Source organism: Prunus avium, chromosome 4 (assembly GCF_965620075.1).
Source record: "Prunus avium chromosome 4, drPruAviu1.hap1.1, whole genome shotgun sequence".
Taxonomy (NCBI): Eukaryota; Viridiplantae; Streptophyta; class Magnoliopsida; order Rosales; family Rosaceae; genus Prunus; species Prunus avium.
This window is the reverse complement of record NC_142287.1, coordinates 35446927-35471300: the sequence shown is the minus strand read 5'-3', so window position 1 is coordinate 35471300 and position 24374 is coordinate 35446927. Positions and strand designations below refer to the sequence as shown.

Below are 24374 nucleotides of genomic sequence, written 5' to 3'. Positions count from 1 at the left end.
ATTGAAGTCCGAGGATGGCCCACAGATCGGTGCAAGTTGTGTCCACCACAAAAGGCAAGATTCGGTATTGGACCGTAGGCGTGAGAGATCTGGGACAAGTGGGCCCCACTAGTACATTCAAGGAGCCCATTTCATTTATGATTTCATTTTCAGCCACCAGCTAATTTGTGGCAGCAATAATGTTGTGGCCAAGGGAGGCTACCTATAAATTTGGATTAAAATAAAGGGCATGGGTAATTATGTGGTAAAAGGTGGATATTTTAGTGAAAGGGATGGATGAAATAAATAAATTAACTTCTTCTTTGTCCATTGTAAATGACATGTTTTGGTGCTAAGCATTCTCCAATGAATGAATGCCGCCTCGAATTCTCAGGTGAATCATGGCATATAGTAGATGAATAATATGGTGTTGAAAAGACGACAAATTTGAAGGAAAGAGCAGCATACTCATATTGACTTACATTACTTGGGAAATTGAAAACTTTTAAAATAAGAGCAAATGACCCCATATGGCCATGATGACAAAGATATTTAGGTGAAGAACTTGTCATAAAATGGAATGTTGAACAACTTGTAGCCATAAATAAACTTGTGGAGTGGAACTATCACACTCCGTAGTCCATACGTACATCGACACCAAGTCATTCGAAAGTATATGCCAACTGCTAAATTTGTATGCCAAGTCATTAAAATTTGACGAGAATAAAAAAAAAAAGGGAATGAAATGAATGGAAGATCACTTGATGTCGCTGATGACTATGTTTATAAGTGAACAACCAAATATGATAAATGTATGTCGTTTCTTGCCCTCCGTTAGATGCCAGTTATAAAGAATAATGTGATGTTAATGACATTAAGTATATGTGTTATAACTTATAATACGAGTCAACGTGTATAATGTTAATATTAAATATACATGTTGTAATATGAGTCAACAACATATATAATATTAATTAATATGTATTATAATATGAGTGGACTAATAATACAGCGTTACATGTCGCATTATAACAATTTTAATCTTGTGTACGAAAAAAGTGTAAGAAATAACATTTAATATTTCAGATATTCTTCTACGAGTATATAAAAGAGTGTGGGAAGCTATTTTTAGATATATTTTTACGTTTTGTTGGCTGAAAATGGCCATTTTGTTGTAGACAATATTTCGTTCTAGATTTTCCTTTTTTACGTTTAAAGTCTCGGTGTAAGAAAGTAATAAAGCTCATATTCAGTGGCGTATGCGTATCCCACAATAACAACAAATCCGTAACAAATATCAGTACGTAATTCTCCCTGGTCCGGGTCCAAAACAGCGTATTTAAATACTACCAAACCCCCTCCTTGTCCTTCATCGACCAAAACTCAAATTTCAATTCTCCATTTATTTCTTCTTTCATTCTCTGAACCTTGAAACCCAAGTTTTTTCATTCGCTCAGCCTGAGAGCTCCGTTTGGTTGGTTTGGTTTGGTTTGTTTCGGTTGGAGTTTGTTATATACAGATAGTGCATGGGGCTGAGTCTGTTTTCGCATGAAGTATCCGATCTCTGCCTCGGAAAGCCTCCGGTCAAGTCCCTTTCAATCTCCGCCACGGTCGGTGAGGCTTTGTCGGCCCTCAGGCTGCTCGGCGAAAGCAGCCTAAGCGTGTGGAGCTGCGAACACTCCGAGAAAAGCGACAAATCTGAATCTGAGGATTGTCTGTGCGTAGGAAAGGTTTGCATGGTCGATGTCATATGCTTCTTGGGCAAAGAAGAGAACCTGTCGTGTCCTGCCAAAGCGCTCGAGGCTCCGCTTGAGGTTTTGATTCCCAAAGGGTCTGCCCTTGTTAGGCATTTGGAACCAAACGCCAGGTTTGTTTCTTTTTTCTTAAATGTTGATTGCCCCATTTTTAAGGATTTGATCATGTTATAAATTTAATTTAATTTAATTTTGACAAAAAGGGTAGTTCCTATAGTTGTTTGCCGGATTTTTCACTTTGGTTACTTTCGTTTTCATGGTGCAATTTGAGCCGCCCCAAATGTCCATCAGATTTCGTGACGATGGAAAACCGGCGAACTATTTTTCCAAGAAGTTTATATATATGAATTGTTGTTTAAAAAAATATATATATGTTCTTTATGATAATAATCTGACTGATTTGTCTTTATAAATCTCAGCTTGGTGGAGGCCATAGATTTGATTCTAGAAGGTGCACACAACATTGTGATACCAATTCAAAGTCGCAGGATCACAGCAACAAGAAAAATGCTTCTCCACAGTCACTCCTTCAACACCCTCCACAACAACCGTGAATACTGCTGGCTCACCCAAGAAGACATCCTCCGCTACCTCCTCAACTCCATAGGACGCTTCAGCCCCATCTCCAACAGCCCCATCAACTCCCTCCAAGCTATCGACACCGAAAACATCCTCGCCGTACATTATGATGACCCATCCTCATCTGCATTGCCCCTTATTTCTGAGTCCCTTGTTCAGCAAACCTCGGTTGCCATTCTTGATGAGGACGGCAAGGTGATCGGGGAGATCTCGCCTTACACCATCAACACCTGCCACGAGTCGGTGGCGGCTGCGGTTGCCACACTCTCAGCCGGTGACTTGATGTCATATATTGACTGCGGTGGCCCTCCGGATGAGCTAGTGCAGTTGGTGAAAGATAGATTGGAGGAGAAGAAATATGGGGCGTTCTTGGAGTTCATGGAAGAAGACTCAACATTGTCATCAGCTTCTTCCTTCTGTTCGACTTCATCTGATGAAGAGTTTGGGTGGGGAAGAAGGTCAGGAGGAGGGTATTCAGCAAGGTTAGTGAGGAGGTCGGAGGCAATTGTATGCTATCCAAGGAGCTCCTTGGTGGCAGTGATGGTTCAGGCACTTTCTCACCGCGTGAGTTACGTGTGGGTTGTTGAAGAGGACGGAACCTTGTCTGGCATTGTTACCTTTGCAAGCATGTTCAAAGTTTTCCGGGAATGTTTGAGGTCGATGGCATAACGCCAGCTGAAGATTTTTTCCCGGGAAGGGAAAAAACTTGCAGTGTCCCCAGTAAACGAGTACAAGTTTTCTTTTGGGACATTTTTGTACTTTGTGGAAAATGGAAATGAAACCTCTGTTATACATCTTTATGATTTTAGGTTATTTTTTGTTCACGTTACTTTATGCTCAGTTAAACATAAACTAATGCGACAAAATTCAATGTTGGTGGTGAATGAACCTGCTAAAAACCGCAAAAGCTTTCATATGGGGAGAGCAATAGAGAGTACTATGAGTCGATTCTGCGCCAGAAAATAAACTGTCTTCTATATTCTTCTCTTGTCATCACTTTTATTTATTATTTTGTATTTATACAAATATATCAAAGACTCGTTGTTTGTTTACTGTATTTCGCGAACAGGAAGCCTGACAGGAGGGGCAAAATTTAGCAGTACGCTTTAGTTAAAAGTAACGGTGCCTGCTGCTAAGCTCCGATGTGCATAATGATAAGGCTTCTCTTACTTGGACATTGTTGGAATCCATATGAAGTGCATCTTCATACAGCCTCTTTGCCTGCTGCAGCAACTTCACCTTCTCTTTCCCGTTGCTAGGTCGTAGGCGTGATCTTTGCTGTAGTGCCACACCCCATCTAAACAGAGCTGCAGTTTAAAAGTTTTTTAAATCAAACAGAATCAAATAACTTATACACTATGTTCTCTCCAAAGAAAAAAAAAAGGGAGAGAGAATGAGAGGGGGGACCAGAAACATACCATCTGGTGCATAAACATTTCCCTTGGACATCATGGCATCAAATTTATCAATTGCAGCCAAGAACAGTTCGTCAGCATCCAAAGCCGCTTCCTGAAATCCACAAAGGATACGGTTTAAAGCCTAATTCAACTGATCATAATATAGCTCACACGACTGAGTACTAAAACTACAAAAGCAGTTTAAACAATCCATTGGTAGGAAAAAAATTTAAAAATGAAAAAATTTAAGTCAAGTCTCTTACAGGTCCAATATCTGCAATCAACTGTGCACGGAAGGTGAGAGCAAGACCCCAATTATATAGGGCTCTCACATCATTTGCATCAATTGATAATGCCATTCTATACCTTTTGCCTGCTTCCACGAGAAGTTCCTCGCACTCTTCACACACGTTAATCAGGACAGATGCAATTTCATCTTTACTGCTGATTTTATCATGCATTCTAATCCATTTCTCAGCAGATAAGGGGTCACTTTTTGCAAGCTGTGTTCTCAACTCACGACTAATCCTCAATTTTAATTCTCCATGAAGAAGGCAAGTGTTGCCTAACTGGCCCACAGCTAGCAAACTCATGGGCTTCATAGATATGGCTTTGGATAGTAATTTGGCTGCCCTGTATAATATGTTCTCTGCACGCTCTTCATTGTGTTTAACTCTTATTAATTCCTTGGCTTGTTTTAGAAGATCATTAGCTTCTCTAATATACCTATCAAACACTATATCATCTGAAACCACTGAAGATGAAAGAGAAGGGAGTTCACTCTCATGTCCAGACAGGTGATCAGCCAAATGAGAATCGTCGTTGTGATTTACTTGCTCTTCTCTAAGATGAGACTCATAAGTCCCATCCTCACTTTTTTCCCTGATATGAGAAGACCTGTAGTCCACACCAGATTGCTTAAGTATTTGTTCTTGTACAAAGGAAGCTTTACTGTCCATATGCTCCATTCTGACACTTAAATCTACAGAATCAAGTAGAATGTCATGGGATTCCCACGTTTCAGTATGATTGTTATGATCCATCTTCGAAGAGATGTGACCATTGCTCATGAATTGCAATCCATTATTCTGATAATTAAACTCTCTTCTAGCTGTAGATCTGTTTGGACCCCCACCCAACTCCTCTGAACTCATCTTATTATTTTCTAAAGCAACTTTGATTCTTCCATTTCCAGCCTCATCAAAACCAGACTTATTTAAGAAATCTTGAGAATGACTCGAATTTACAATTCCTTTATTCTCATGAACAGAACCGAGAACCATTTCATTAACAGAAGGCATCGAACCATTCTCTCGAGACTGATCATCCATCAATTTCTCCACAGCCTCTCGCTTAAAATTATTTTTCACTCTATTAGGCTTGGAATCAGCCAACTTTTCTTTGAACAAACCTCCTATGTACTGGAACAACTCATATCCAATTTGTACGGGCTCTTTCTTTCTTTTACTCAGCTTTTTGTTCTCAACTAAATCAATATTGAACTTACCCAAATTCTCAACAGCATTCCTAGCATTCGACACCAGTAAACTAATTATTTCCATGGCCTTTACATAACTTTCCAAATCAGTAACTGTAATTTCTCTGGAATCAATAGCTTTTTGTATATCATACTTTAAGTTATTAACTTTATCATCAAACCCATCGAAAATTTCCACCAAGTTCCTCAATTTCTCAGGATAAGCAATCAAGTTTTCTTCTTTTGCCCTTCTCTTATTTGCACTTAAGCTCACTTCACCAACACTTCCACCACGAACGAAGCCAAATGAAAACCCTATAGCAAAAACTAAAATTGAAGCAGGAAACACGACAACTGAAGAAATCCTAACCCTGGAAATGGCAAAAGCGCATGCAAGGCCTAATAGAAAGACGAAGACATGCTTTTTATCATCGATTCCTATAGAAACCAGAAAATCACGAAACTTATCAGACTCACCAGAGCGGCCCGAGTCGCCGGCGAGTCTCAAATCGTCCCACCCGCCATAACTGGCTGATTCAGAGGCAAAGTGAACTCCGACAGAAGATAATCTAGTGGTTCTGGGATAGCAAGACCATTTTCTGTGGGAAATGTGAAGAAAGTTCTTACTTTTCGGAAAATGGAAGAGAAAAGCTGACGGTGAGAATTGAGGCTTCGAATAGTGAACCCAGTACTGGGAAATTAGGGTTTTCATTAGGAATTTCTCGGAGGGGAAGGGACTGTACGAACGCCTTTGCTGTATCTCGCATGGCAACAACTAGCACAGCCTCAGCTGAGTGCACAGTAAGTCGATGAACTTCAAGCCCATGGATGGTTTCGTGAATATACAGATAGTGGTGGGTAATTTTCGTCACAAGGTTTCGGTCGGGCACATTCTTTATTTCGTAAAGTTTGGGGACCAACTTTGAAATCCTCAAAAAATAAAATTGAAGGACCAACTGAAACAACTAAAAGTTATATTAACACTTTTTTTTTGGTTATTCTTTTATAAAAAAATTGTAGAATAAAAGGATTCCCCTTGCTTATCTCTGTAGGGTCAATAACTTTTTTTTTCTTTTTTTGGTGATCAATAATTTTCTTCTCTAATTATGAGACTTTTAACAAATATAGCTGTTGCGTGTTGGCTGTTAGGGCAACAGAATCATGTGTATAATTTGACTCCCTTTTGTTTTAATTTTTTTTTCGTATAAGCAATAGTCTAAACTATACGGGTTATCACACACATACAATTAAGATGATATCGGAATTCGAACTTGAGACTTCTAGTTTACAAGTCAAAGCTCTTTTCCATCGGATTAGATCTCGTTGACACGCCATTTTGTTTACATCCATTGCTTTGATGCTTTCATTTATGAAGAAGTTAAAATTCAAAAAATTTGTTCATGCTATGCAATATATCATTAGTTTGGTTCATTATCAACAGAACCGTTATTCACACGCTAAAAATGTTATTATTTACTTTGGAACACGTAATATTTGAAATCTAATAACGGTGTATGTGATCGTTCACCAAAATCATCCATCATGTATTGAACATGAGTGGAGGTGATTAAACTGTTTGTTAAAAATGGTAATGAGTTTTGATCATAAGTGATCTCCCAAAGCAATGATAGTTTGGTTATTTTCAATAAGCATAAGTGAAAGGGGATAGTTTATTATTAGACATTGATATCCCAACAACCAAAAACTAGAATCTACATTGAAACTTCAATTAGCAGCAATGACAATGGTAATTATTATCTCTAATGATTTTGATCCATGTTCATTTTTGGCATAATTATAATCCTTGATGAGCGGCCTACCCAATACCATAAATTTTGAGAAAAACCAGTTATTTGACGGGTCCATAAAAATACTGTCTGTTTAAATGGGCTTTCTGTATAAAGGCCATATGTTTCTCTTGGGTTTTTTTTTTTGGATTGAGCAATCAATTGATTCTTTATGAAATCTAAGCCGTTGATCTCAATGACTTTTCAGCCTTTGAAGTTTGGTATCTAATTAATTATCAGATTTCAGTAATTAATCTCAATCTTCTCAAACTACAAATTTTGAACATGATGTAGAAGACACATGCATATATGGTAAGTATTTTTCATCACAAATAATACATCATTAACTGAGAATTAAGGAACTAATTAGAGATTATAGATGATCTGTTCTGGTCTGATCTGACCAAGTTTAAAGTCCGGATTTTTATGAACATAAAGACAAGTGAGTTGACAGATTAGATTATGGGTTATCTTCAAAACTTATATCTAATTTGGAAATCCAACCCAAAAAGAAAAAAGTATTTATAAAAAAAAAAATTTTGAATGTGAAGGGTTGATTAAGAAAACCAATTAACCTTTTACTTATTTGGAAGATTCAACTCGCAATGACGACGATATATATTTGTGATGAGTTGGATACTTAATTGTGACTAATATTGTTATTGTAGTGTAATTTTATTATGGATCGTATGATTATTTTGTAAATATCTGAGGAAAATAAGTTGGAAGTTGGAGGGCAAAAGTTGAGTAAGGGCGGGTGTAACGATCATCGGTGCGTGGAGGGAAAGCTTACGAATAGAGAGGGAAAAGTGGCAGACAAAAGCCAAAGAGAGTGGATAAGGCCATCACGGGCCCGCGTTCGTGCATCTCTATTTCGACGCTCCCTACTTAAGAAAAGAAAAATTAATAATCTTAATTTATTATTTAAATTATATTTTATGTTTTTAGAAGTTGGGTGGCCACGTGTCGCCTCGCGGTCTCGTCTTCGCTTTCAAGAACAGCATAGAAGAAACACGAAGGCTGAAGGGACTGAGAGAGAAAAGGGAAAGAGAAAGTGGAGAGAAAGTGTGGGTTTTTGGGAGTGGGTGAGAAAATTAGGGTTCTTGGAGGCTGATTGAATATTTCTATCTCCGTGCTTTGTAATTATTTTGACTTTTTTTGTTGTTTTTTATTTTATTTTTCTGTGGAGATGTATATAGCTTCCATGCGAAAGTCATTCAAGGACTCTCTGAAAGTGCTCGAAGCTGATATTCAGCATGCAAATACACTGTAAGTGATCATCTGCTCCATTTGTTGACGATTTTCTTCTGGTTTTGATTCTGTGCTTGTTTTTTTTTTGGGTGAAAAAATTACTTCTTTTTTTGTAATCACTTTTTTTGTTAATTTTTGTGCTTGAATTTAGTTCATGTTCAAAATGTAAGATTTTTTTTCCCTTTAAGTTTGGTTGTTTTGATTTATTTATATCTCGGGTTGTCAATTTAGTTTTTTTTTCCTTTTAAAAATTTAATGAACAGCCTAAAGATAAATCCTAGCTCTGTTTTGGTTGTTTTTATTATTCTGCAAATTAAGGAAGAATCACAAAGTTTTGTTTCCGTTTTCCTTCAAGTAGTGGCAGGATCACAAAGTTTTCATTTTTGCCTTTTTTTTCTTTCTTTCTTTTTCGCTCATCTATTGGTTTCTTGTTTCTGGGTCTCTTTCATGAAAACAAAAAGAAAATATCTTGGCCTCGCGGTTTCTATGGGTTCATTTATTTTTCACTGACGATATGATTCTGGGAATGCGATTGTTTTTTTTAACATTAAAGCGTTAGTTTAAGTGGATATTTATTTGTGCATTATCCTTATCTGGATGGATTGTCAGGAGGAAGAAGGCAAACCAAAATTGTCAGTGAGTAATAAGTTCACGTGGCCACTGGGTTCCACCTGCTTGTGCTGTTTATTTATTTATTTTTACTTTTATTTTTTACAAATAAACCTGCTTGTGGCCTTGTTGTGATAGTCTCATTCTTTTGGATACTTCATATTACAATACCACAGTTTGGTCCTATGCAGTTTTTCTCATTCTTTTGGATACTTCATAGTAGATGATTTGTGAAAAAAAATGCTTGATCATAATTTTAACAGACTGTTGCAATTATGCTTCATAGACATTTAATTGAGAGATAGGCAGAGAGGGAGAGAGGGAGTTGTTGGGTTGGTACATTGTATGATTTGCTGATATATGTCATGATTTTGGTGGCTTAATCTGATAATTAGTCTTCCGTTTATATTCAAATCCTTATTTAGATGTGTGAGCTGCAGGGCCTCCGATTATCCAAGGGAGTATGATGGTGCTTGTCTTCAGATGAGAATGTCATACAGTCCAGCTGCTCACCTCTTCCTTTTTCTGGTGCAATGGACTGACTGCAACCTCGCAGGAGCCCTTGGGCTGTTAAGAATTTTAATTTACAAGGTTGAAGCTTGTAGCTTCCGATGGCTTCTATTTCTTTGAGTTAGATTCCAATCATGGATGTGGGTGACCATCGCATTTTGGCTTATGCTACAGGTTTATGTGGATGGCTCAACAACCATCATGTCTACCAAGGAAAGGAAAGCAAGCATCAGAGAGTTCTATGGTAAATTTCTGATCTCAGCAGTTTGGCTATTTGGTTTTTGTTGAGCCCTTGTGTGTTTCTTTTCTTACTGATGCCTCATTTTGTGGTCAGCTGTTATTTATCCCTCGTTGTTGCAACTTCAGAGAGGTGTCACTGACAGTGAAGATAAAAAGCAGAAGGCAGTATGCATGGAAAGGTATCGAAAAAGAGATGATGAGGAAAATCGACAGTGTTCTGATATAGACATTGAAAGAGAGGAGGAATGCGGTATATGCATGGAGACAAATAGTAAAATTGTATTGCCTAACTGTAACCATGCTATGTGCCTGAAATGTTACCGTGATTGGTACTCTCTCTCTCTCTCTCTCTCTCTCTCTCTCTCTCTCTCTCTCTCTCTCTCGCTCTCTCTCTCTGTGTGATTAGTTCTAGATCTTTTTAAACATTAAAGTTAGCCTGCTACTTTGTGATATTGCTGGTACTTGCCTCGAAAGATTCATTGTTTCAGTCGTACTAAAAAATTATGTTGCATTTTCTATCAAATAGTTGATAAAAGTTTAAGCCCTGCAATTATATGAAAACCATGGGTACATTAGAGGGTCTAATGAAATTATTTCTTTGTTCTGTTGCATTTATGATCATTGGTGCAATTCATTATTGTCAAATTTTTGTTGTCATACTAAATCTTGTTATCAATACGTTTTCTTCACCATGTTATATTTGTCTGGGGAGTTCTTTTGAAATGCACTTTGGGCAATGGCATCATGAGCAAGTTGGTATTAAGTTATGGTAGTTGGAGATTGCATGCAAGAGTGATAATAGTGAATTTTATTTAGACAAGCGACCCCTAGGTTTAATAGTTAGTTTGCAGGTTTTTTCCTCAATCCTCTCTCTCCTTTTTTGTCATTAAGATTCAGTGGAAATCAGAGATTCAGCTTTTGCGGCACATACAATTGTCCTTTTATTGTGGTATGGCGTAGTGAACGATATGCTCTGAATTACCATGGTGTTTTTCCGTTGGTGCTAGCTTTTACTCTTAATTGATGTCTTGATTATCCATATAGGTGTTTGTTATTATATATTTCATTCAAATGTTATTTTATATTATATCCTTTACACGATATCTACACAAAATTGTGAAATTCTCTTATGTGCATAGCAGTATGCGCTGTTGGATAGATAAATCATAAATGCAATTGTATTTGATTTAAATATAGACAATCCATTATCTCAAACGTATATAGTGTGTAAGCAAAATCTCTCTCTTATACTTTCGTCCTCACAAATGGAATTTTCTGGTTCATGTCTGTGTATATATGAATGTCTGAAAGTAATGCTCGGTTGACATATTGCAGGCGAACAAGATCTCAGTCATGCCCTTTCTGCCGTGACCATCTTAAGAGAGTGAACTCGGGTGATCTCTGGGTATACACTGACAGCAGGGACATAGTGGACATGGAAACAGTGATGAGGGAGAACCTTAGGAGGCTTTTCATGTATATAGATAAGTTGCCTTTAGTTACACCGGATAACCCCTTTGACCCTTATGACTCCCACCTAAGGTGATTGAATCATAGTCCAAAACCACAATCTCCAGTGGCGATTTAATGAATTAGTTTCTTTTCCTTTGATTACATAAGGACCGAAAATTCATTCGGTGGGTTTAAAGTCGGTATCTTCCCACTCCTGTTCAGAAGACCTCGCCTGAGTTATTTTGTGCTGGCGGGTGAAGTTGAGGAGTGTATAAAATTGTATGTAGTACATTTGTAAATGCTTGTACAGCTTTGAAGTTGGCTTAGTCTTTTTAATATACAAATCCCCTCCTTGTTGCTGAGAATTTTCAATTTGAATGGTTTAGACGGCATAATTGTTTTCAAGCAAGCTGATAACCAGATATAAAAGTAATGATGTAAGTAGGATTATAGAGCAATCCCTGGCTCATTGGAGATGGGTGAACACAATGTGATGATAATGCTAGTATTGTACCCTTTTCGTTCTACTTTCCAAGTTCCAATTGATAACCTAGTTGGGATACAAAACCAAACCTATGAAGTTGGGACTTGTTGGGGTTCTGTAGAAGAGTGGGCTCTGCTCCTCGGCCTCATCTGGTTTAGTCCTTTTCTCAATGGGCTTCAACTCTATGTTTTTTATTATTTAAAAATTTATACAAGCGATATTGAAGGTGGAGTGTCGAAAGGCTGGCTCGTTGCCGATGTGGCAAAGTCTGAGTGGCTGACCATGTATGAGGTTATGTGGAAAAAGATTTAATTTTTAGAATAATTTTCTCTCTTTGTCATTCATAGATACGAAAAACGTATAAAGATTGGAAACCGGTGGAAAGGACCCAATTGGCAAAGAAAGTCCAACAAGAAGTTTGTCAATTACAATTCCCAGCTGTTAAATCGGCCACAGACCACACATCACAGAAACGCTCTTTTGCCTCCCCTCTCTAATTTTAGTCACCGCCTCCTCCTTTTGCCAATTTTAAACACAATCCAAGTATTCTATACTATTCTTTTAAGTTATTAACCCAACCCAACTTAACCCATAATTTAATTCAATAACAAACAAACCAACCCATCAGATTTTATAAGATAACCAGGAGGAAAGGAAGAAGAACAAACGTATTTATATCAGAGGGAGAGAGAGAAACGCAGGAAAAGAAGAGGGAAAGAAAGAAAGAAAGGGTCTTTTTTAGAGAAGGAGAGATGGGAAGAGGGGGACAGAGAGAGGCAGAAGAGGAGGGAGTGATGGCTACTGACTTTTTTTGGTCTTATACAGATGAGCCTCACGCTTCTAGGCGCCGTCAGATCCTCTCTCAGTACCCTCAGGTAAAGGAGCTCTTTGGTCCTGATCCCTGGGCTTTCCTCAAGGTACTTCCACAAACAAGTTCTTTTCATGCATATCTGAGTTTGTTTTTGTGTGTGTGATTGGCATTTTGTTGGGTTTTTCGTGTATTGCCTCTGTTCGGTTGTTTTCCGTTGGTTTTAGATCTGAGACAATGTAGGTGAGTCCAAAAGTATGATTGGGATGATTTTTGCTCCTTTTCTGCATTTGGGTATTGGAAGTTTTCTGCTTTCGGAATTCTATTATGCAATTTCAATGCACGCCTCTTTCTAGTTAATTCTTTCTTTTTCTTTTTTTTTAATCTTTGTATTGAAAATTGAGTATGAGTCCCGGATCCATTTTCCAACAGTTAGTGATTTTACAAATTCTACATCGCGTGCAGCATTGCTTGTGCGGAATGAGGTGACATTGTTTCTTACTTGATTTTCAAGTGTCTCTTTCAAGGATATAGAAATAAACTAGTGTAGCCAAAGAATTGAGCTTTCTTCCTAACTGTCCTCTTTTACAGCGACTATGCTGTTCTAAGATGTTATGAATAAATGGGCATGCTGTTGGGGTTTTGTAATGCTATGAATTATGCTTCCTCATACTTTTCGGTGTGAATGGACTCTCAAAATGCACAAATAACCGTATATCGGAGACATGCTGACTCGATTTTTAGAACATAGTTCAACCTACTAATTTGCAGAGTTCTGTTTATGTCCATGAAAATTGGGTTTTAATTAGTGGTGAGTTATGCTGCTAATGTACTGGTTTCGGTGTGGTTTTTTCTGATTCGGTTTCCAGAACCTAAATCAACTTGTAAACTAACAGACTTTTGTCAGTCTGGAAACATATGAGTATTAGTTAGTGTTCTGGTTTGAGATAAAATGAAACTTACACTTCTCCATCAGCTGTCTTATATTTTTTTTATTAATGATCTTTGAATGAAATCATGGTGCCGCAGATTACAGTGGTTGTCTTGCTTCAGCTCTGGACTGCTACAGCCCTCCACAATGCAGGCTGGCTGAAGATGCTGGCAATAGCCTACTGCTTTGGCTCTTTCCTCAACCACAACCTCTTCTTGGCCATCCATGAGCTCAGTCACAATCTCGCCTTCTCAACTCCAGTCTACAACCGTTGGCTTGGTATTTTTGCTAACCTCCCAATCGGTGTTCCCATGTCTGTCACCTTCCAAAAATATCACCTTGAGCACCACCGTTTTCAAGGAGTAGACGGAATTGATATGGACATCCCGAGCAAGGTTGAAGCCCATTTGGTGACAAATGTGGTAAAAAAAGCCATATGGGTTCTCCTTCAGCTCTTCTTCTATGCTCTTCGGCCTGTGTTTCTCAAACCAAAGCCCCCTGGTTATTGGGAGTTCCTCAACCTTTTCATTCAGATAGCCCTTGATGTTTCCATGGTCTATTTTTGTGGGTGGAAATCTTTTGCTTATTTGATCCTCTCTACATTTGTTGGGGGTGGGATGCACCCAATGGCTGGTCACTTCATTTCAGAGCATTATGTCTTCAACCCTGATCAAGAGACATATTCTTACTATGGCCCTCTTAATCTCCTGACTTGGAGCGTGGGGTACCACAATGAGCACCATGATTTCCCCAGAATTCCTGGGAGCAAGCTCCATAAGGTGAAGGGCATTGCACCAGAATACTATGAGGGTTTGGAGTCGTATAAATCTTGGAGCCAAGTCATCTACATGTACATAATGGATCGAACAGTTGGGCCATTCAGTCGAATGAAGAGAAAGCCATCAAAATCTGAATAGACGCTCTCTTCTCCAAAATTTCTTCCGTTTTGTATTCTTTCCGGGTTCTTTATGGGTTACTGGTTTTTCCTTTCTTATTTGCTTTTGTTTGTAACATTTTTCCTTGGATTACATTGTTTGTAACATTTGAGGAGTGAGATCTTACATTGTATTGTAGTATAGACTTTAGACTGAGCAACAGGAAGTTATTTACTCATTTATTAGCAATTGGGAAAGAACATTTGTTTAAGTTATGAACTACATTATAAATAGATAAAGTTAGTTCATATTTTTCCCTTGCTTTTGTCTTTATTCTCTTCATTCTAAAGATGGAAAAGATATTTTATTTAACCAAAAGAAGTGAACTGAGGTAGCTAAGCAGACAACATGAAGATCCATAATGCAGAACCAAAGACAGAGGACAACATGGTTTAACATATCCAGACTTGAAACCCATCTCTCACAAGCTTCTGTTGACAATTAGTAGTATCATAAGTACTATGTCAACCAGTAACTGCATATTCCATAAACTTCTTTCACAAAGCTCAAGTATCTTTGATCTCTTCACTTGTTTGACTGGGAAAGATAAACAGAAAAATGAGGCATCAAAAGTTAAATTCATAAAAAAGAAAATGTCTCATAAAACTCAAGTAGTGAGTGGGATATGCAAGTAAGGCATGAATTCTTACATTCCAATTATTATTCTTGGCTGCAACGATATATTCCAGCGGTTCAACATTAGGGTTTATGAGTGGGAGTCGTGCTGGGGGACACTCTTCATCGCTATCATAGCTCGATCCTTGGTTTGGCTCTACAGACTTTAGAGCCAATGCCAATAAGATTGAAAACCCCTGCAGATTATGGACTTTATCACATCACAGAGGTCTAAACTATCCTTGAGATTTTGAGGAAAATAAATCATAAAATTTTAATTTTAACTACCTGGGTTTAAATGCAGTTCAGGAAATAATGTGTTTCAGTTTCAACACACTGGTTATATTGTTATTTGAAAATAAATGTGGCTTGAACAAAAACATCAAACACAAAAGCACCTGTGCTAAGACGATCAACAAGCCTATCCACTTAAACATGTCGAAATTTGACTTCACGAAATCTTTGAAATCATGGAACTTTCCTGTAGGGTCATAGGGTAAATCCTGAAAAATGAAGAACAATGTTATATGGAAAGTAAGAAATACTTGATTTTGGAGGAATATTGTAAGCTTGTTTGCCAAGATGGTTTACCTTCTCCCAGTCTGAATTTAGGAGTATATCTGCAGCCATCGCAGTCTCCAAGAGAAGAACCAAAAAGATGATCAACATATACTAGTTGGTTCAAGGTCAACATATGTTCAAAAACAGACACACACACACACACACACACACACGATGAAGGATACACAAGAGAGGCAACAACCATGTGCAAATTTTGCAGCAAGATAACCTATGCATGTAATGGCACACAAGAAAACACCAGCGCCAAGAAAAGTGCATATAAACCTGCATTACACACAACACACCAAAAAAAAAAAACACAAATAGTGATGATTTTGATATCTGTAAAACACAGAGAATCTGTTTCTGCAGCGAAAATATGTCAGCAATGGAATTTGGTTTTGGTTTTGCTTACCATGGAGCAGCAGCAGCAGCAGCATTATATTGATCAACGGATGAACTGTCCATGTCCCTCAGCCAAACTCTAACCATCCAAAGACCATACAAAACCATTGCAATTCCAACCATTCCCAAAACTGAATTCACTAATTTAAGTAATGACTGCAGGCATATTCTTGCAATTGTTGCCATTGTAGTCTTCTTTGTCAGGGCACTTGGACAAAAAGCAAGAAAACCCACCAAGCTAATATATTAAAATTGGACCTCAAATCCTATTCAAGCTAAAAAAAACTTCAATCATGTAACAAAAATCCAGAAATAATGAAATTAACCAAGCGCCCCCCATGCAAATGACTGGTACAACTGCCTGGTCACATTTAAGTTGGATGATGTTTTTAATTCTTAAAATTTTCTTAATCTTTAAGAGAGGGATACAAGTACAACTAAATTCTGTTCAAGAAATTTGGCGCCAAGCAGGAAATTTCTAAGAAACTGACTAATGCGTCTTTTCATATGATTTTTTTCCGGTGTGTGGATTTTGTCGTGTGATATGTTGGCCTGTTCCATCATGTGGTGGCAGGAACAAAAAGGGCAACGATACAAAAAAGAGCATTAATTTAAAGCTCTGTTTTGCGAGCTTACTATCAACGGGTTGCTGTGGTGTAGTGGTTATCACGTTAGTCTTACACACTAAAGGTCTCCAGTTCGATCCTGGGCAGCAACATTTCTTTTCTTTTTCCTTTGAATTTATTTTGTTAAAAAGTTTTTTTTTCTTTCCAATTTATTCGCCTTTGAATTTAATTTGATGTAATTTCTATGTCATTCCAGGTTTTAATAAAATTCAAATCATCTAGCACCAATGTATTTATTAATTTTATTTTCTAAAGAGATTTTTTATTTAAACCCCACACTTCTCTTAGTTCACCCCATGTTCTAAGTTCACCTTATCTTTTAATTTAAATTTTCACAAATTCTAAGAAAACCCCACTATCTTTCCAAACTACCCTTAAATACACCCCAAATTGAAAAAATAAGAAATAAAAGAGATTTTCTATTTAAACCCCACAATTTTCTTTATTCCCATTATAAAAAAAAAATTACACAAATAAATGGAATCCCAAACCTGAAATTTAACTTTCTAGAGAAAGAGAACAGCTTTACCTCTCTCCAAGAAGTGTAACTAGAATTCCAACACTTGGGTATTGTTGAGTTGACAATCAACAAGCATTTCCATCAACTCCCACGCATATTTAAAGAGGTAGACTCGTCAATGTTTTACGTATTTAAAAGAGAAGAGTAATTTGACAATAAAATGTAGAGGAGTTTGTATTTTTCTAAAATTTAATATGAATAGTGGTGAGGTGTGTGGGGGTGTGTGGGGTGTTTGTATAGATGTACTATGGTTAATTATTAAGTTGGATGACCTTTTTTGTCTTTTTACATAATAATAAAACTTTAATTTAAGTATTGGGGTGAACAAAGAGAAGTGCGGGGTTTAAATAGAAAATCTCTTTTCTAAATAAGGACCAAGGTATTAACTTTATAGGGTTAGTCGTTTTATTAGTCCCTGAACTTATACCCGATTTGCATTTGAATACCTCAATTCCAAAAATGATACGCATGGTCCTTCAACTTCATTTTCGTTAAGACAAATGGTTCTGTCGTCAATTTTGTTAAATTTTCTGTTAAATATAGGGGCAAAATGGTATTTTTGTATTAAAACCCAAGAAATAATAATAATAAAAATTATATCTTTAAAATAACAATAAAAGAAAATCAAATAAAAAACCAACACAAAAAGTTTTTTTTTTAATTTTTTTAAAACAGTATAGCCGGCTATACCCGATTTTGTGTGTGTTTATTTTAAGAAAATAGTTTAGCCGCCCGATTGTGAACCGGCTTTTTTTAAATAGATTATTATAAATAAACCCAATCCTAGACATGTATTTATAAAAAAAACCCACGCACTATTTAAACATAGAAACACACCCAAAATCAACCCCAAAATAAACAATTGTATATTTTTTGGGTGTGTTTATAAATGGGTTTTGAGTGTGTGTAATGATGGGTTTTGGGTGTGTTTATAAAGTGTTTTGGGTGTTGGGTTTTTTTTATAATTTCAGCCCCCATTTTGGGTGTTTTAGTGAAACTCCCTTTTTTAAAATAGTGTAGCCGCCCGGCTATACTTTTTTTGACACGCCTAATCTCCAGAGGTTTTTTGTGTTTTTTTATAAGTAGTATAGCCGGGCGGCTATACTCGGTTCTTTTAATTGTTTTAAAAAAAAAGTATTACCGCAAGGCTATACTCGGTTTTTTAATCTTTATTTTTAAAAAATAGTATAGCCGTTCGGCTATACTGTTTTTACATGTGGCACTGGTAGCTAGGCGGGTTCTTTTTTATATATAAATCGTACAGCTGTGCGGCTATACTCGGTTTTAAAAAAGTTTTTTCAAAATAAAGTATAGCGACGCTGCTTTACTGGGATTTTTTTGTTTAAATTTATTTTAGAGTATAGGCGCACGGGAGCGGCTTTACTGTTTATATACGACATGTTGTGTGTGTGTGTATATATATATATATATATATATATATTTAAAAAGTATAGCCGCACGGCTATACGCTTTATATTTACAACATGTCGGAAATATGGAAAAAGTATAGCTGCACAGCTATACTCTTTAAATATACGACATCCTAAGCTCACCACCACATGGGGCTGACCTTTCACAGCACAAAAGGCTAAAAAGAGGAGAAATGTGCAGTTTCAATAGAATTGTAAAACTTCTACTAAGAAACCGTTCTGTCCATTGCAATTTCAATTTTGTTATTTTCTTTCTTTTTGGCGACAATGACAATGGAAAGGAGACATAAAACTGATGTATGGGTCTGACAACACGACGTTAAAGACTTCCCTGTATATAAAACATGACTTTAAAAAAATAGCAACCAAAATTTTATAAGAGAATCAATTAACTTCCTGAGTAATTAATTGCAAAGCAAATTTGAATGTCATTAGCTACCGTCTATGAATGAATACAAGCAGGGCAATAACCCCTCTTTTCTCTTTCAATTTTTAAAAATTTCTCGTCAGTTTCAGCAGTACATTTTACATCTCCTAGCGTATAGATAAATTCTGCCAAGATGTGTAGATCAATTTGGATGCAACATAAGCTTAACTCATTGGCGGAGCCTCTTCCATTAAGCTGCCCTTTTCTTTCACAAGCTTAACTCATCGATCCTGGAAATTTTGCTGCAACATGCCAATCATCTGATCGCAACTTCTCCACCTCATCTTCCCAAATTATTAATACTGTCAAAGGTATGACTTCGCAAGCAATTCCAGCTATAAGAGAAGAAAACTCATAAATAACAGCCTCCACGATCTAGACTGAGCATTTTCTGCTGCAGCAAGATTTAAGAGTTCCTACTTGAGTTGTGCAAAATTGGTATCAGGGCTACTGCCTTTGACGGCTAAGATATTCTCGCATGTGGACGTGGTTTTCTGCCTTGACCACTAAAGACATCTTCTTTGAATCATCTGGATCCTCCCATAGCAGAGCATTATAGCCTCGTGCAAAGTCAGAAGCACCCTCAAAGAGATCCTGGCAGATATAAAAAGGAAAATCTTACAAATCTTAAGATTACAAACCAAATGTACACATCATTGTGATAAGCTGGATTGTCACCCTGGATGGAAATCCATCATAATGATACGCTGGAGTCATCTCAACCCTATTCAGATCTGTTTCCCACAGCCTAATCTGTCAGATACGAGTGTAATCCAAAATGTCAGAATACTAAGATAACTGGTAATCCCTTGCAACATAGTTAATAACTATGATATTCAGAGAGCTTCGTTATATTGATAAAAGAGCATAGCAGAGCTTGATGCTGGGAAGTTTCCAATCAGAATCAAGCAAATTGAGCTCTCACAATATCTGGCTGAATTTAAACAAGAAGATAGAGAAGGATCTGACCTGATCTGTGACATTCTCAGGTACAGATGGTACTCTCTCTGCAACACGTGGATGTGCATTCTGCTGAAGAAAAGAAATTATCTGCCAAAAAAAAAGTTTTACAAAATTTAGACTTCCAACATTCCAGAAAGTATTAACAACCCATTTCTGCTGTGAGATAGTACACCATGTAATTTACATGCGTGGACTTGAGAGGGTGTGTGTGTACAGACAGAGAAAGGTGCTTAGCAATTTAAAGCCACATCTTTTGACATGAATTGGACAAAGTTTCATTTTTCCCTTTTTCAGGCACACATGGAATGTACACTCATTAATCTGAGCATATTGGAAGTTGAAAAATCTTCTAGACAAGGAAGACCCGAAGCTAGAATGAAGAAAAAGCCAAGAAAATACTATAGAAGAACATCTTTATTCTTAATGTGAAGCGAAAGGCTCTATCTCTGTACTCTTTTTCTTTCTTTCTTTTTATTTATTTTTACCTGGGTCTCTCAACTAATACACCACCCCTTTTTTCCATGACAAGACAAAACATAGATAAAAGTGCTATAATTCATACTGAAAATAAATAAAAGTATAATAACTAAAAGACAATATTGCCTGATCTGCAGTGATGCCATTTTCAAAAGCACTATACAAACTTTCTTTTGTTATTGCTCCAACTATAAGATTTGGAAGTTGATATTCTACCCTGCACATAGTAGAAAAAGAAAAATATAGCAATAGTAATTATAAAAACTTACCCAAGAGATCAGCAAGTAGAATAAGAAGTACATTTTACCAATTAAACACAACAACAACAACAACAACAAAAAAAAGACTATCCATTGTAGCCAAATGCTACCTCTCCCCCCAGCTTGACTCCTAGAAGGAGAAAATTCAGGGGCAGGAGATCCAAAAATGCATTTGCCAAGTCTTTGCTCTTTGCGAAAAAAATACAACCAGGGAAGTGATTTTATAGTTGCCTATAATTATTTTTTGGGTACATAAAGTTTCTTGATTGCTTTCATTCTTGGTTTTCTTCTCCTAACATCTTTCTTGAATACATTGGAAAAGAAAAATATGCATCTCTTCATACGTTCAGCAATGTCTAGGACATGATTAAACAGATAATAAAATATTACTAGCATGGCATGCTTCTTTCACATGTCTTGTGAGTAAAAGAAACCAGATATTAAAAGATTGATCAAGGGGTCGGTCAGCATACCTTGAGAAAAGACGTAAAATTTCACAATGTAATTTAGATGTTGAGTAGGCATACAGCCTGAAGTTTGTTTCCACAACCACAAATCCCTAAACAAAAATTGAGGGAAAAAATTGTAACCATATATAGCCATGAAAATGCACATAGCTTTTCTTTGGAGGATAAAAATATGTAAAACGTACAAGCTGAGCAAGTGCAAAAAGCATGATATTCCTAGTCATGTTGAGAATTAAGGACTACATTATATAATAATTTGAAAAAGTTTAGAAGCGAATACAGGTATTTCTAGCAAACAGAGGAATTCAACTAAGGATAGTTTTAAGATTTAAATGTCGGCTAGCATCCAAACAGTCAGTCACCTAGGATGAATTTATTTACGTTTCTTTCTTTTATTTGTGTATGCTTAAGAATATCTATAACTATATATCTCCCAACACCATCACCCTTCTAAAGTTGAGCTCAAGTTTGAGAGCAGATTGGTTTCTCATATGTGCTTGGACAAGTAGGAAAATAAAAAGTGCAACTAGTTGACAATGTTGTTTCTTCATGGTGAAAAGCACATTCAGGCAAATGATTGATGATAAGGAATCAGTTGCAGAACATGAACAAAGAAAAATCAATTAGAGACTGAGCTAAAATGAGTACAAATTGCACACCTGTTTCCTTGATGATGAGTCTGTCAAGCTCACTGAAAGATTAGTAGCTAATCTCGTAGGTATAAACCAACTGTCTTTCCGACCCTGAATAAGCACCAAAAAGACAACAATTTAAAACTTAGGTGAAGAAATAGTTAAACTATCAGCTGGGAGATTATTAGAACATCATATACCAAGATTAAAGCACAAAAGTATAACCTGCTGAAGTTTGACCAATCCTAAATCTGCAAGATCCTTGATCGTATTCTTCTGAACCTCAGTCAATGTATTTATGTTATATGCCTAACACAAAAAGAAAAGTACAACGAAAAGTGAGAGAAATTTCCTACATGGAAGGAACAGTTACTGACAAAATAAATAATAAAAATTATTCTATAGAAAAAACCTATGGAAACATTTAGTGCAAAAGTTTATACCTCGCCTGTAACATGAAAACTAAGCTCCAGCAGGAATGAAATCAAATCTGCAGAATCTACCCCACGCTCCTGCACCAAAATAATAATAATAATAAGAGACCAGATAAAAGATGAAACTAATGAACAGCAGCCATTGTGAAGAAAATACTTAAGTTGGACTAGCTTCATCTCAATACACAAGTGAAGCAGGCAACTCTCAAAATCACAAACAACATAGTCATTATGTACTTTTCAACTTCTAACTTGAATGCTCTATTATATGAATGATTAAGCTCTGAAAAAACCTTCAAACTGTTTTGGAACAAAAATGTGAAATTTGATCAGAAATCAGTTCTGAATCTTGCCGTTTCTAGTGCTGGATAACATGTTTGGAGTCTTTATTAAAAGTTCAGAGTATATTTATAAGAGTTATAACAAGCAAAAAGACATCACGTTCACCAGCAATTAAAAATCTGATGATTCCCTACCTCCGAGTTAGAGATGTATTCTCTGATGATGTACCATAGTTGTGCGTTTGTATCCATCAGCTGCAGTTATTCACATTTCAGAAATAATATCTAGTAACAACTAAGAAACATCATACATGCTGCATGCTAGCAGTTGAAGAGATTTACTGCATACCAAGAACTGGAAACCACTTTCGGTTAATCTTGGAGCTTCTTTATCTCTGTACAAACAGAAGATGCAAAACCTCATAATCAGATGTACGAAACAGTACTATGAAAAAGAAATACAGGCTTGTATTGCCGGAAATAATAATACAATAATAAGGACCTTTGACTCAAAAGACCCCGCTGGAAAATTTTCATCATAGATGAACTGATGTTTGATGGCCTTTCAATTTGAGATGAGTTGATAAGTTGCAGCAAGAAACACTGGTATAAGAAGTCATTAAGAAGGGTAACCCAAATTACAGAACTGCACAATAAGAAGTTGTGAATGTATAATTTACAGCTACACATCATACAGATCGCCATGGTATACAAGAGGCAGGCCAAAAAATCTGAAAACAGAATCCTGACTTAAATATGGATAAATTCTGTACCTCCCATTGTTCTAGGGCAAAAGCCTCAAGATCCTCTGAGCTTGGGAGCCTCACTGTAACGTTCGAAGGCATCGGTTCTCTTGGCAAAACTACACTGCAGTATCCAAAAATCTATCGTTATAATCTGAGAACATAATTTCTGACATTGTTTTCTGTCAGAATTTAAAAAATAAGGAATAGTAGCACAAGTGAAATAATGAAGAGACCCTGCAAATTTTGTACGAGTAGCAAGTAAAAGAGCCAACAGTTACCCATATAGCAAAAGCTTCTTGAGATTGGTCTGAAATATAGGATTTAATGTGTAAGTTGTTTCTCTCTTCCTGCCATAAAGTCAAAAAAATGAAAAATAAATACATTATGTTGCTCCAAAGAAACATAAAAGTATGCACTGATACAAGACACTAGTTCCAAAAGAAAGCTTGAATCACCTGTCAACAGTTTCAGTGAAAATTCTCAACTGAATTAGCCGATCAATAGCAACTCTATGTTTGGAGACCCCATCCGGCAGCACCCACTCCTCCATTGACTTGGCAGTCACTGGAACTTCGATGCATAGCATTTGTAAGACATATTTCTTGGCTAGCGGTGGCAGAGACCTGAAAATTGCACCTATATCGTGATCACTAACTCATTTAAGATTACAGGCTCGTTCAAATAATAAAGCTACAGGCGACATTGCGAAAGCAAACTGAGATTGAGTAACAAAAGCAGTAAAAATAAAGAAGGGGACCTGAGAATGGCTTCGCAGATGAATGCGTTCTCGTAGAGCTTGTCGAGCTTCATGGCGGGCAAGGCAGCCACCATGTCCATGAAATTCTTCGCTATGATCCTCACCTGAGGCATTTTGAGAAATTCGAGTTCTTTTCCGCTCTGATTCTAGGGTTCTTCTGCTGAGCTTCAAGCCCCTTCTGATAGAAAATTGCAGAACAATAAAGTGAATAAAAGGGGCCTGAAATTTAATTCTAGGGTGTGAGATTTGAGTTTATTGCACTCTTCTATGTTTACTGTAAGTGTGACTGATCGCAAAGCGACGCCGTATTCTGATTTGAGTGCTGCTATTTGATTTTCTCCGATGATTGAAGAGTGTCGGAGACCGTCTTCTTTGGTTTATGGTAAACTTAGCTTAATTTATTCTGGGTTTACTCACTGGCCGGTCGCTGCTTTTATTCTGCGTGTTTATTATTATTATTATTTGTAAAATGGATTTTTGATATACTGTATTTTTTCTTTCTTTCTTTCGAAATTGAAAATATGAATTTTATCTAACAAAGTTACAAAACACAGTGGCAGACATGAGTTTCGAGTCTCCC

At 36.8% G+C, this 24374-nt stretch overlaps 6 protein-coding genes and 1 non-coding gene across 10 annotated transcripts; 4 read left to right on the top strand and 3 right to left on the bottom strand.

Annotated features, from left to right (window-relative positions):
* Positions 1 to 1329: 1329 nt before the first annotated feature.
* Positions 1330 to 3125, top strand: LOC110766733 (CBS domain-containing protein CBSX5). The gene is made up of 2 exons (XM_021970099.2): positions 1330 to 1846; positions 2153 to 3125. Exons 1-2 carry the CDS (start codon positions 1506 to 1508, stop codon positions 2979 to 2981), a joined length of 1170 nt encoding a protein of 389 aa, XP_021825791.1. The 5' UTR covers positions 1330 to 1505; the 3' UTR covers positions 2982 to 3125.
* A 145-nt stretch (positions 3126 to 3270) lies between these two features.
* Positions 3271 to 6047, bottom strand: LOC110766732 (uncharacterized). 2 transcript variants are annotated; one of them, XM_021970098.2, is made up of 4 exons: positions 5664 to 6047; positions 3973 to 5501; positions 3731 to 3821; positions 3271 to 3619 (listed from the first exon to the last, which is right to left on the bottom strand). In XM_021970098.2, the coding sequence occupies exons 1-4, from the start codon at positions 5896 to 5898 to the stop codon at positions 3423 to 3425; spliced, it is 2052 nt and encodes a 683-aa protein (XP_021825790.1). In that variant the 5' UTR covers positions 5899 to 6047; the 3' UTR covers positions 3271 to 3422. The 2 variants fall into 2 exon arrangements, with proteins under 2 accessions (XP_021825790.1, XP_021825789.1); XM_021970097.2 differs by having other exon boundaries at positions 3973 to 6047.
* Positions 6048 to 7934: 1887 nt separating this feature from the next.
* Positions 7935 to 11400, top strand: LOC110766734 (E3 ubiquitin-protein ligase AIRP2). Its single transcript, XM_021970100.2, has 5 exons — positions 7935 to 8242; positions 9274 to 9424; positions 9518 to 9587; positions 9678 to 9912; positions 10919 to 11400. Exons 1-5 carry the CDS (start codon positions 8163 to 8165, stop codon positions 11127 to 11129), a joined length of 747 nt encoding a protein of 248 aa, XP_021825792.1. The 5' UTR covers positions 7935 to 8162; the 3' UTR covers positions 11130 to 11400.
* A 525-nt stretch (positions 11401 to 11925) lies between these two features.
* DES-1-LIKE (fatty acid desaturase family protein) lies at positions 11926 to 14453 on the top strand. The gene is made up of 2 exons (XM_021970167.2): positions 11926 to 12436; positions 13357 to 14453. Exons 1-2 carry the CDS (start codon positions 12272 to 12274, stop codon positions 14173 to 14175), a joined length of 984 nt encoding a protein of 327 aa, XP_021825859.1. The 5' UTR covers positions 11926 to 12271; the 3' UTR covers positions 14176 to 14453.
* On the bottom strand, positions 13833 to 16166 carry LOC110766791 (tetraspanin-19). The gene is made up of 6 exons (XM_021970168.2): positions 15785 to 16166; positions 15555 to 15654; positions 15400 to 15480; positions 15207 to 15311; positions 14844 to 15005; positions 13833 to 14730 (listed from the first exon to the last, which is right to left on the bottom strand). Exons 1-6 carry the CDS (start codon positions 15958 to 15960, stop codon positions 14719 to 14721), a joined length of 636 nt encoding a protein of 211 aa, XP_021825860.1. The 5' UTR covers positions 15961 to 16166; the 3' UTR covers positions 13833 to 14718.
* A 253-nt stretch (positions 16167 to 16419) lies between these two features.
* On the top strand, positions 16420 to 16492 carry TRNAV-UAC (transfer RNA valine (anticodon UAC)). The gene has a single exon. It is a non-coding gene; the product is annotated as a tRNA-Val (tRNA).
* A 2246-nt stretch (positions 16493 to 18738) lies between these two features.
* On the bottom strand, positions 18739 to 24219 carry LOC110766805 (transcription factor-like protein). Of its 3 annotated transcripts, XM_021970189.2 has the most exons (16): positions 23795 to 24219; positions 23493 to 23660; positions 23316 to 23384; positions 23065 to 23158; positions 22794 to 22894; positions 22641 to 22686; positions 22487 to 22546; positions 22020 to 22088; positions 21802 to 21885; positions 21604 to 21687; positions 20951 to 21036; positions 20344 to 20434; positions 19747 to 19827; positions 19456 to 19530; positions 19198 to 19371; positions 18739 to 19112 (listed from the first exon to the last, which is right to left on the bottom strand). In XM_021970189.2, exons 1-15 carry the CDS (start codon positions 23905 to 23907, stop codon positions 19225 to 19227), a joined length of 1368 nt encoding a protein of 455 aa, XP_021825881.1. In that variant the 5' UTR covers positions 23908 to 24219; the 3' UTR covers positions 18739 to 19112; positions 19198 to 19224. The 3 variants fall into 3 exon arrangements, with proteins under 3 accessions (XP_021825881.1, XP_021825882.1, XP_021825880.1); XM_021970190.2 differs by having other exon boundaries at positions 18739 to 19371; positions 23493 to 23673; XM_021970188.2 differs by having other exon boundaries at positions 18739 to 19371.
* Positions 24220 to 24374: the final 155 nt, after the last annotated feature.

What these genes read in the sequence shown, in the direction of transcription:
- LOC110766733 (XM_021970099.2), top strand. Translation starts at nt 1,506, where the DNA reads ATGGGGCTGAGTCTGTTTTCGCATGAAGTATCCGATCTCTGCCTCGGA. An exon ending in CATTTGGAACCAAACGCCAG is followed by an intron (nt 1,847 to 2,152) that starts GTTTGTTTCTTT and finishes TATAAATCTCAG; the next exon opens with CTTGGTGGAGGCCATAGATT.
- LOC110766732 (XM_021970097.2), bottom strand. Translation starts at nt 5,898, where the DNA reads ATGAAAACCCTAATTTCCCAGTACTGGGTTCACTATTCGAAGCCTCAA. An exon ending in TGATTGCAGATATTGGACCT is followed by an intron (nt 3,822 to 3,972) that starts GTAAGAGACTTG and finishes TGTGGATTTCAG; the next exon opens with GAAGCGGCTTTGGATGCTGA. An exon ending in AAATGTTTATGCACCAGATG is followed by an intron (nt 3,620 to 3,730) that starts GTATGTTTCTGG and finishes TTTAAACTGCAG; the next exon opens with CTCTGTTTAGATGGGGTGTG.
- LOC110766734 (XM_021970100.2), top strand. Translation starts at nt 8,163, where the DNA reads ATGTATATAGCTTCCATGCGAAAGTCATTCAAGGACTCTCTGAAAGTG. An exon ending in AAGCATCAGAGAGTTCTATG is followed by an intron (nt 9,588 to 9,677) that starts GTAAATTTCTGA and finishes TTTTGTGGTCAG; the next exon opens with CTGTTATTTATCCCTCGTTG. An exon ending in CTGAAATGTTACCGTGATTG is followed by an intron (nt 9,913 to 10,918) that starts GTACTCTCTCTC and finishes GACATATTGCAG; the next exon opens with GCGAACAAGATCTCAGTCAT.
- DES-1-LIKE (XM_021970167.2), top strand. Translation starts at nt 12,272, where the DNA reads ATGGGAAGAGGGGGACAGAGAGAGGCAGAAGAGGAGGGAGTGATGGCT. An exon ending in ATCCCTGGGCTTTCCTCAAG is followed by an intron (nt 12,437 to 13,356) that starts GTACTTCCACAA and finishes ATGGTGCCGCAG; the next exon opens with ATTACAGTGGTTGTCTTGCT.
- LOC110766791 (XM_021970168.2), bottom strand. Translation starts at nt 15,960, where the DNA reads ATGGCAACAATTGCAAGAATATGCCTGCAGTCATTACTTAAATTAGTG. An exon ending in ATGGTTGTTGCCTCTCTTGT is followed by an intron (nt 15,481 to 15,554) that starts GTATCCTTCATC and finishes TGAACCAACTAG; the next exon opens with TATATGTTGATCATCTTTTT. An exon ending in TAAATTCAGACTGGGAGAAG is followed by an intron (nt 15,312 to 15,399) that starts GTAAACCATCTT and finishes TTCATTTTTCAG; the next exon opens with GATTTACCCTATGACCCTAC.
- LOC110766805 (XM_021970188.2), bottom strand. Translation starts at nt 23,907, where the DNA reads ATGCCTCAGGTGAGGATCATAGCGAAGAATTTCATGGACATGGTGGCT. An exon ending in ATCTGCGAAGCCATTCTCAG is followed by an intron (nt 23,661 to 23,794) that starts GTCCCCTTCTTT and finishes TGCAATTTTCAG; the next exon opens with GTCTCTGCCACCGCTAGCCA. An exon ending in GTTTTCATGTTACAGGCGAG is followed by an intron (nt 21,886 to 22,019) that starts GTATAAACTTTT and finishes TTTTTGTGTTAG; the next exon opens with GCATATAACATAAATACATT.